This window comes from Anabas testudineus, chromosome 18 (genome assembly GCF_900324465.2).
Source record: "Anabas testudineus chromosome 18, fAnaTes1.2, whole genome shotgun sequence".
NCBI classification, from domain to species: Eukaryota; Metazoa; Chordata; class Actinopteri; order Anabantiformes; family Anabantidae; genus Anabas; species Anabas testudineus.
This window is the reverse complement of record NC_046627.1, coordinates 9,806,400-9,816,727: the sequence shown is the minus strand read 5'-3', so window position 1 is coordinate 9,816,727 and position 10,328 is coordinate 9,806,400. Positions and strand designations below refer to the sequence as shown.

General features: G+C 34.9%; 1 protein-coding gene across 2 annotated transcripts; it reads left to right on the top strand.

Annotated features, from left to right (window-relative positions):
• Nucleotides 1-4,047: 4,047 nt before the first annotated feature.
• LOC113168619 lies at nucleotides 4,048-7,388 on the top strand. 2 transcript variants are annotated; one of them, XM_026369667.1, is made up of 7 exons: nucleotides 4,048-4,257; nucleotides 4,430-4,603; nucleotides 4,951-4,995; nucleotides 5,512-5,577; nucleotides 6,543-6,608; nucleotides 6,756-6,832; nucleotides 7,089-7,388. In XM_026369667.1, exons 1-6 carry the CDS (start codon nucleotides 4,050-4,052, stop codon nucleotides 6,830-6,832), a joined length of 636 nt encoding a protein of 211 aa, XP_026225452.1. In that variant the 5' UTR covers nucleotides 4,048-4,049; the 3' UTR covers nucleotides 7,089-7,388. The 2 variants fall into 2 exon arrangements, with proteins under 2 accessions (XP_026225452.1, XP_026225453.1); XM_026369668.1 differs by lacking the exon at nucleotides 6,756-6,832.
• The last annotated feature ends 2,940 nt before the right edge of the window (nucleotides 7,389-10,328 follow it).

The following is a 10,328-nucleotide window of genomic DNA, read 5'->3' as shown; positions in this document are numbered from 1 at the left end:
AATGTAATAATCCTGTGAACCAGACAAAAAGGCTGGAGATGCATTTCCATTAATTTTATCTACAATATTTTTAAGTTGGAGTAGAATTTAACATTATTTTATATAAATGACAGTTTACAATAGTTTTCTTTTTGTTTTTATTTTATTTTTCCACATTTGTGAAACAGGTGAAGGACAAAGACACGACCATAATGTCGGTGGAGATTCTCAGTCGTCCAGGTGAAGTTATCTGGAAGTTGAGTCATGTCAACTGGACTTCCTTTAGTTAGTTGAAACGTTTCGCTACTCATCCAAGTAGCAATTTATGCTCCAAGGCTGGTTCCACTCCACCCCTTGCCCTGAATAGGCTCATTAGGTGAAACAAAGGATGGGGGGGATGTGAAGGATGTAATGATCACACCTCTGCCCACCCCCTCGTAACACCTAAATGGGTGGTTAAGTGTGTCCAACCTGGTGCAGGTGTGAACTGGTTCTGGCCTTTTTGGGGATAGATGGAAGACAGGTTGTGTCTTCCATCATTAGACACAACCTGTCTTCTATTTATCATGCTGCCCTTTCATCTATCCCCAAAAAGGCCAGTTCACAAGGAAGAAAACATGGAGGTCCTCAGTGTTCAGCCAGGTCCTCTTAAATAATGGGGTAGTGGTGCACTCGTGTGGCCAAAGCGAGTGTTAGGTCAGCTTCACAGTATACACTATACATAGTATATAGTATAAATTACTGTTATTCAAATAAAATGTGGTCGACCTGAACAGAGTGAACACAAACAGCAGCACTGATACTCTGTCAATGAACAAGCAGCCACAAAGGAAATCAACAGACGTAATCAAGATTCAAAAGAGTAAAAGGAGATCCAAACTTATCACCTTGCATTTTTCACTTCTGTCAGTAGACCAGTTGTCCATTGACTTCTATAAGACCTTTAAATATTAAGCAGTCTTACAAATTGAATAGATATGTGCTAAATTTCCATTTTGATGAAACTGAAACCAGTAGAAAAACCTCAAACAGATTGTTTGTCCTTACACAAACAATCCACTGAAATCAGGGGGATGAGAATAAAAAATGTGAATTTATTTCACAGAACGTGTTGCATGATGGATCAGGACAGAGGTGTAAAAAACTTACAGGTAGTAGAAATAGCTAGGTAGATGTTACAAACTGTGGGATCTAGGAAACAACCACCAGAGTGCACTGTTTAATAGGTTGTTAAAGCTGGCCTTTTCACTTTCTCTGAAGTGTGTTTGAAAAGTCAACATACAACCTAAATAACCTTATATCCAGAACCAGATTCTGGATATAGAGCTATAAGAAGAACATGGCCCAGAAAAAAAAACAACAAACTTAAGTTCAATAAAATGGTTGTTGTGTAATATGACATTAGCTTAGACCACTGTTTACACTGTTGTTTGTGTAATTGTACATTTTGTAGCAATTGTGTATTAAAGATGTGAATGGAAATAAATAAATAATGTTTAGTCACTTTGTGACAGTGTAGGACGAGTGAATTGAACGTGTGTCTGCATGGGTTTGAAGAATGGAACAAACAAAAGGAAAAAAATTAATACAGGAAAATTACACTGATACTGCATTTATATGTATGTGTGGAAACTCAAGCTACAAGCTTCAAATCAGCTGTTAATGAAAATCAATGGCTACAGTGTTAAAGGTCAAAATGTTTTTTTCCCAATTTAATTAATAAATATTTTCAAAACAAATGTTATTTTTATCCAACCAGTCCAGAGTAGACCACCTCTCATCTAATGACAACTGTAGTTTGGCTTCAGCACTCCCACAACCCTTAAAAAGACAAGCTCATAGTATAATTAATGAATGGAATTTTTTAGTTTGTTTTACTCTGCTACTTTGTGTTTCATGTTAATTTGCTAATCTTAGCATACTAATACACCAAGAATGACATATATGGCAATCGACAAACCTGCCAAACAGTGTGTTAGCAGGGTCACTGTGAGATTGTTACAATACAAAAATTAACCTCTCTTAAGTTACTGCTGTGGTTTGAACTGAAATGCAGTATAACGGCTGTAGACGGAGTATATTTATGATACCCTGATATCTGTAATCCATTTTGGACTAATAGTGGTTTCAGTTCATATTTTTATTTCTACAGTTGTGCTTTGCTCCAACCACTGATGTTTAACCACCATATTGTTTCTGCTGCAACAATGGAGTAAGTTTGTGATCTAAAAATAGTAATCACATTAACAGCAGAAGTAAGAAAACAGGAAGAGACACCTCTGTGCATCTACATTATACTTCTGATACGTCTAATTTTCAGTCGACTGAAGCAGCAAGACAACATGGAGGTCACAGTTCTCTGCATCAAACTGCGTAAGTACTGAGTCTGTCTCTGTTACTTTATAGTACAAACTTTCAGCTGCATATTGTGTTTTTCTGTATTAATAATCTGTATCATCACATAGACCTTATAAACATCTCTTTCTCTTTTGTCTTTTTAGTGATGATTGTGATGCTGCTGTGTGAACAAGAACAGAAAGTTAGTAAGTACAGTTGTTTACTCACTGAACCCATTCAGCATTTTTAAGGATATGTTTCAATGTTGTTTTGTTGTTTATTTAACCCTCATATTATGTTGCAGGTCATTTTGACCCGCACTGTGTAAATCCACTCAGAAATGGCCAAAAAGCTGTGTTTCCACATGATGGACGTAATGTAGCTGTGTGCTTTCTGCAGATGTAATTCTTGCATTTTGCACAAGACGTGCTTGTTTTACTGTCTGTCTGTCTGGGACAGACCTGGCATCTCTTCAGTTTCTGTACACCTGTATCCACTGGATCACACAAGATATCATTATAAAAACATTTACAGAGACATTGTTGCATGAAATATTGGCCTTCCATTCGCTTCACTCCACAGACTTGCAGTTGCTTCTCCCTTTGGCCTTTACACTCCAGCTAATGCCAGAATACCAAAATAAGCATGCAAGTCAGTCTAATCCAGTGGCTTCCATTTCTCTTGAAATACACGCCTCCCCTCCAAGTTACTCATGGCAAATCTAATCTTCTCTATTGGTGGGGATATGAAGAGCTGAAATGTGGATTGAATATCATCAACTTGTGTGACGGCCAATCTTGTAGGACCAAGAATCATTTTGATGACATTGGAAGATGATCGTCTGCCTCTGCTTAGTTGTAGTGATGTCAAACATTTTATACTATCTTTAGATGTCCATGTGCCCTCTGTGGATGATGATTGCTGCAGTCCTTGGTTTTCATCTGATGTAGAGACGGCAGAAGACTCCTCCTCTGAATCCTCCTCATCGTAGAAAAATTGGCATTCAATATCATCAATAACATTGTCCTCGGGCTCTGAACAATCCTCTGTCTCTGAAATTTCTTCTTCATCACCATGCCCGTTAAAAATCAGTGATAAAACTTCTTCAGCTGTAAACCTTCTGGAGCTCATTTTTGGTTTGCTTCTCAAAGAGACGAGAACTTGACAAGGACAAAGCCAAGAAAGCTTGTCCCATACATAGACCTGGGTCTGTGGGTCTGAATGTTTATTCAGAGGCTATTCAAAACAAAGTACATCAGAGAGACATGTTCATGGGTTCTGTTGTTTTGAAAATATATTCCAGCTGTTTTATGAATTTCTTTCTTTTTCTTTGTTTCAGATGCAGCTTCTCTTCGTATTAATCCAAACAGAGCACAGTTCTTTGTATATGAGTCACTAACTTTTTATTGTGAGGGGGTCTCTTATTGTGAAGTTGTACATGAGTCCAAAGGGAAAATGTCATCATGTAGTAGAACTAATAAGAGAACATCAAAAGGGTCGTCCTGCACCATTAGAAATGTTTATGCAGATGATAGTGGTAAATACTGGTTTGAGACTGTAGGGGGTTAAGGGAGCAACAGCGTCAATATCTTTGTCACTGGTAAGTTTTTATCATGACATCAACATTTTGTCATAAACCCAACATGATATAATATATATAATACATAAATCAGCTTTTACATCGTTGTTGTTCAGATGGTTCAGTGATCCTGGAAATTCCTGCTCTTCCTGTGATGGAGGGAGAAGCTGTAACTCTGAGATGTAGAAACAAGACGTCTTCCTCACAGACCTCAGCTGATTTTTATCATTATGGAAGCTTTATTGGTAGCAGCTCTACAGGAAACATGAGCATCCACAGTGTTTCCAAGTCTAATGGAGGACCCTACAAGTGTAACATCTCTGGAGCCGGAGAATCGGCTGAGAGCAGGTTGACTGTCAGAGGTGAGACACAGAAACAGTTGTTAAGTAGATGGGATATGACAATAATGACCACTGTAGCTCTAAATATTGACTTTAAGCAACACTTTATATTATTTAATTTTCTAAGGGTTGTTAAAATATTGTGGAAGTACCTGCACATTTTAAGGTACAATACTTTGTATCATCATTGCAGGTGGTCAGAAAGAGGCGGTTACTTTCCCTTATAAAGAGACGACAACTTCCCCTTTTAAAGAGATGGTTACTTTCTCTCCCAGTTCAAATCCATGGATTATTCTGACTGTTTTATTTGCGATTTTGCTGGTTTTGGTGGGACTCCTTCACTTTGTCAGAAGTTACTGGCACAGAGGTAAGTAAATAAAGGTAAAAATACATTTTACTCAAATATTTGCTGTTGTAAGAGAGTAACACTTGTACAATGTTGCTTCCATCAACATGTAAGTCACAGTATATCTGGGTCCAAACAAGCCGTAAATTTAGTGAGGTATTTACCTGCAGCTAATTAGTATTTTAATTGCAAATTGGTGAAAGCTGAAAACTTTTTTAACACATTTTAAGCACAATTTTGCTCCATTTTGTTGCAAGCAATTGTGACTTTGTCCTTTTTAAAGGTAAACATTTAATGTTTAATGTTTAAAGTACGTAAACTTTTCTTCCTGGTTTTCTAATGATCTTATTTTACCTCTATTGTGGTAGTGTACCTTCAGAGTCCTGAATCAGGGTCAACTGGGAATCAACTAGGTGAGAAACCAACCATATATCATTAAAGTGATATGGACATACTATAATTGACATGTAAAGTAAGAAAATGATTCTTATTTGGCCTTATTTTTGGAGAACACAAATGTCCTCATTACAAAGTTCTGCAAATAAATCAGAAGATTTTGGAAATAAGATTAATGAGCTTTGAAACAATTTTTTATAGACTTTTTTGGTAATTGTTGACATTAAACATAAAGACAATGATCTAGAAACAATTTAGTTTAGTTTTACCAATAGACAACATGAAAGTGTTATTTTTTTGAATAGTTTAGTGATGTAATTAATTAGACAGATCATGTTTCTGTGTAAAGATAAGTCAGTTATCATAATGAGGTGTAATAATGATTTAAATATCACAATAAATAAATAATAATAATAATAATAATAATAATAATAATAATAATAATAATAATAATAATAATAATAATAATAACAATAATAATAATAATAATAACAATAATAATAATAATAATAATTAAATTTTTACTTTTTTAGGTACTGCAAGTGTCAATCCAACCACAGCAGTTTATGGTGTTGTAAAAAAAAAAAAAAAAGAGAAAGGTACAGTATTTCACCTACCTGTTGCTTTAATTTTACTTCACAACTGTACTTAATATCATATCACAGACACCAGTAAGCATATGACTCAAAAGTATTTTGAGTTATATGCTCAACTCAAAAGTATTTTGAGTTATATTAACTGTTAATTAATTTGAGTTGAAGCAACAAAAATATTTCAAATTTATTATTTGGAATAAAAATATACAACCTTGTACCATTACCAAAAGCTGAGTAAAATTGTGACCATGGTATTATAAGAACAAGCCATACTGTAAACATGAGACGGTTGTCTCAGTTTTTTTTTTTTTTTTTTTTTTTTTGATGTGTGACTGCTAGGGGTAAACTTGAGCTTCTTACACTAAAACTGCACAAGAAAACCACAGAGAACAAGGCTGGCGCATTTGCAGGGTACAAGTTGCGTGTAGAGTAGAGGTTGTGGATTTCCATGGACGCTAATCTCGTGCTCTGTTGTACTTAAAAGTTAAACATGAAATGTTTAAAAAGCTCATGGATTTATATTACATTCACATTAAAGATGTAAAATTTACTTTTGGTGAGAAGACTTGTTGCTATGACCTTCTACAAAGCTGATTAGCTTAGCTTAGCATAAAGCTACATGCAGTTTGCTAATGTAAAATGTAAAATCCAATTGTTGTGGCTTTAAAGGGGTTCTAGAATTTAGCTTCCTTTTTTGATGGAAATAGATGTCAGGTGTTTGTTTTTGGGCTCTCACTATGCTATTTAGGCAGCGGAAAATCTAGAACCAATTTTTAACAAAAAAAAAAAAAGAAGATTAACTGTTATTGCTGAATTTGCATAGCTTGTGTTAGATAAATTACCCAAAATATCAAACTTATCCTGATAAGTACAATGAATGAATGTCCTAAAATAACCTTAAATTGGCTCAGAACATCAAATATTATGTTGCTTTTGACATACCAGTTAACTTTCACTATCTTTATTAGATGAAGGCGAAGCATCATGTAGACCCATTTACTCCATGTTGGGCCTGGATGATTCTCAACAGCTTGGTGAGGTTATTAAAAACCCATATAAATCGTAACTGATGTTGTAATCAACCAAAGAAATAAAACCAGATAAGATCAGAATAGATTTAAAGTAAATTAAATCTGTTCTAGTGTGTGACTATCTAATCTAATAATCTTGTTTTTATGTAGAAGCAGTCATATCACCTCCATTGACTAGTGCCAACACACCTTTAACAGAAGATGCCTTTTATTATACAATTCCGTAGGTAAGAATAATGACACAACAAAGTATGTCATAGAGAAAACTGTAGAATGGCAAAACTGGGTATTTGGATTTCCCGAGGTAAATAACTTTATATACTTCCAGAATTAGCTGGAAGGTCATAATTGCAACATTGAAATCAGTTAGAAATCAACTACTGTATTAAAATGACTCAATGTGACAAGCAACTTAAATTTTGATGCTCCAAAAGACTTCCTAAAGTATTTATACTTGTGCTTCATATTTTCTGTGTCTTACAGGTTTTGGAGAGAGAGCTGACTGAAGGTGGAGCTTTGAAAGACAAGTTTCCCTCATTGATTGTAAATTAATAACATGATTATGACAGTAAGATAGCTGTTTGTTTAGTGTAGTGATTTGCCAAACTATTTCAAACTGATAAGTATTCACTACCAAATCTAAATGAGGCTTTTATACACCTGTCCATAAATTTGTAAGCAAAGTAAACACTGTTTAGATTTTATTAAATACATTTGTATTTAGTTTAAGTTTTAATTTGTTTAAACTCTATAAATAAAGGACATGTCTCTTTAAGAGGTATCTGTTTCTACTAACCAGTTAAACCAACTTGTTCCATCAGCAGCGTGTCTGTTCATTAGTGTAAAAATAGAAGTAACAAGCGCACACTGCTTCAGTGGCTTTTAAATAGACCCACTGTGGTTCCTCTAACTTACTTACTTCATTTAATCCGAAACAAGCCCTCTTGCCTCTTTGTGGTCAAAAACTTGATGTTCGATGAAAACAATCGGCAGGCTCAGTTAAGAGATCTACAAAGTCAGACAAAAGAAATTACAGCTGATGTAATTTCTCCATTATGATGAAAAAAAGATTGTGTGTTTATAAGTGTCTTGCTAATACACATGTTAAAATTGTTTTCATTCTCTTGCGTTGGTTATATTCCTTCCTTCCAGTTGGACAATAGAACAGTTCCCGTGACATTGTAGTTCATGCTGTTATTACTAAAATGAAAACCTCAAAGATACAGCATGTCATATAAAATGTCTCTTCAACAGGAAACACGTGCTAATACTCAATTGACAGAAACCTATGTGCGAAAACTTGCCTATTAACTTGTGCTCTAACCATGGATTGCATTAACGTGCTGAGAGCAACATTAGTAGTGCTGTTCAGTCATTAGGGGCTAACCCCCTGTAAGGATGAAATCCTAGAACCGCCCGAGTCACAGTTTTTACTTTATCTTTTTTTAAATTCCACTTGTATTCATGATATACACAAATTTTGAGTTCACTTTGTAGGGAACAGAATACTTTGTAGACTTATTTTGACAACAGTCTGAATTCAGAGATTCATGGATTAATAAAGGTAATGACCACTCTCGTGTTCAAATTGAGTACACACAAAAACACAAACAGTCCGCTTTAAAGAAAACGTATTTTCACCTTTAAAAAAAATAGGAGGAAAAACTAGAAACTATTAGACTGCTACATATCACATTTGTTTATTTTTTTTAGTTTTGTAGGATTTCATCGAAGAAAAAGTTGCAGAACAGTCAAGTTTTTTTTTGATTTGGAGGGAGGCAGCTGAGCACGCATTAGTAGGTAATTCCCAACTTTGTGGGCAAGAGTCAAGGCTTTGAACCTGATATGGGCAGCAACAGCAGGTTTTAAATAATGAAAAACAAGAATTGCTGCTGCTTTTATGATCATCTGGACAGGTTTGATAGTGCATGCTTGTAGGCACGCCAGTAAGACATTGCAGTAGTCGAGAATACTGATGATTAACTTTTGTAACTCCAGTTTCAGTTAAATGAAAGAATTTTAAGATCAACTGGAAAAGTTTAAAGAGATTATTATTAGAAATGTAATTTGCAAGCTAATTTGCTAAAACCCTAAATTGCTACAAGGTGTAGGTTTCAATGCCATCATCAACTTAGACAGGGAATTATATATATATATATATATATATTTTACAAATTACATTAAAACTGAATTTACCTGTTTTCTAATATGATTCTTGCCCTGTTCTGTAAAGTTGGAAGGTGAGGTGCTAGTTATGAGCCAAATGTCAAATTTTACTGCAGAGAAAATCAAGAAAAACCTGACAAGAAAAAAAAGGACAAGTTCAGTTTGGCAACTGTGTCAAAATATATATTATCATGTTTTGTCATCCATGACTTCTTATTTTCATAGATTTGGTGTAAAATTACATGAATGACATCTCATGATGTTAAAATAAATAATAAAATAAATAATTTTCTTTTTAGTATTCTATTACTAACCTTATAAAATGTGTCCTGTGGCTGTTTTAAGAAATCACTTCACCAGTATTTTACAGTTTATTTACATTTGTCTAACACTAACCAACAGAAGTCAGCGCTACTACAGGGTGTCACTGTCTTGTTCGAGGACACCTCAGCAAGTAGCCAGGAAGAAACAGGAATAAAACCACTCACCCTGGGGTTTGCAGACAACTGCCCCTCAAAATAAATGGAAATGCTAGGGATTGAACCCAGGGCCTCATAAATGCAAAGCATGCACGCTACCACTGAACTACATCCCCAACTACAACAACTCACTAAACTTACTGCTGTGGTTTGAACTAAAATGCAGCATAGATGCTGTAGACGTAATGTATTCTTAACTCTGGTACCTGTAAAACATTTTGTCTACTGGTCATAATGCTGACAGTTGTGCTTTGCTTCAACCACTTATGTTTAACCACCAAGTTATTTCTACTGAAACAGTAGAAAAAGTTTGTGATCTAAATAAATCATCACATTAACAGCAGAAGTAAGAAAACAGGAAGAGGCCCCTCTGTGCATCTACATTAAATTTCAGTCTGATGTTCAGTCAGCAGCAAGACAACATGGAGGTCACAGCTCTCTGCATCAAACTGCGTGAGTACTGAGTCTGTCTGTTTTACTTTACATTACAAACCTTCAGCTGGCGTTTTTGTTTTTCTGTATCAGCACATTGACTTTATAACCATCTATTTGTCATCTTTTTAGTCATGATTGTGATACTGCTGTGTGAACAAGATCAGAAAGTTAGTAAGTAAATGTGTTGATCCAACAATTTAAATAGAAACATAAACTAATTGTCACAGGATTCATGCTGCCACTTATCACTTTGTACTAATTTCTTTTGTTCTGTTATTTAAAACACATATATATTTTATGAGTCTCTTTCTTTTTCTTTGTTGCAGAGCACAGTTCTTTGAATACGAGTCAGTAAATTTTTATTGTGAGGAACTCTTACTGTGAAGTTGTGCATGAGTTCAAAGGGAAAATATCACCATGTAATAAAACTAATAAGAGAACAGCAACAGGGTCGTCCTGCAGCATTAGAAATGTTTATGCCGATGACAGTGGTGAATACTGGTTTGAGGCTGGAGGGGTTAAAAGAAGCAACAGTGTCAACATTTTTGTCACTTGTAAGTTTTTTTCATGACAACAACATTTGTCATAATCTCAACATGAGTGTATCATTAAATCAGCTTTTACATCCTTGTTGTCCAGATGG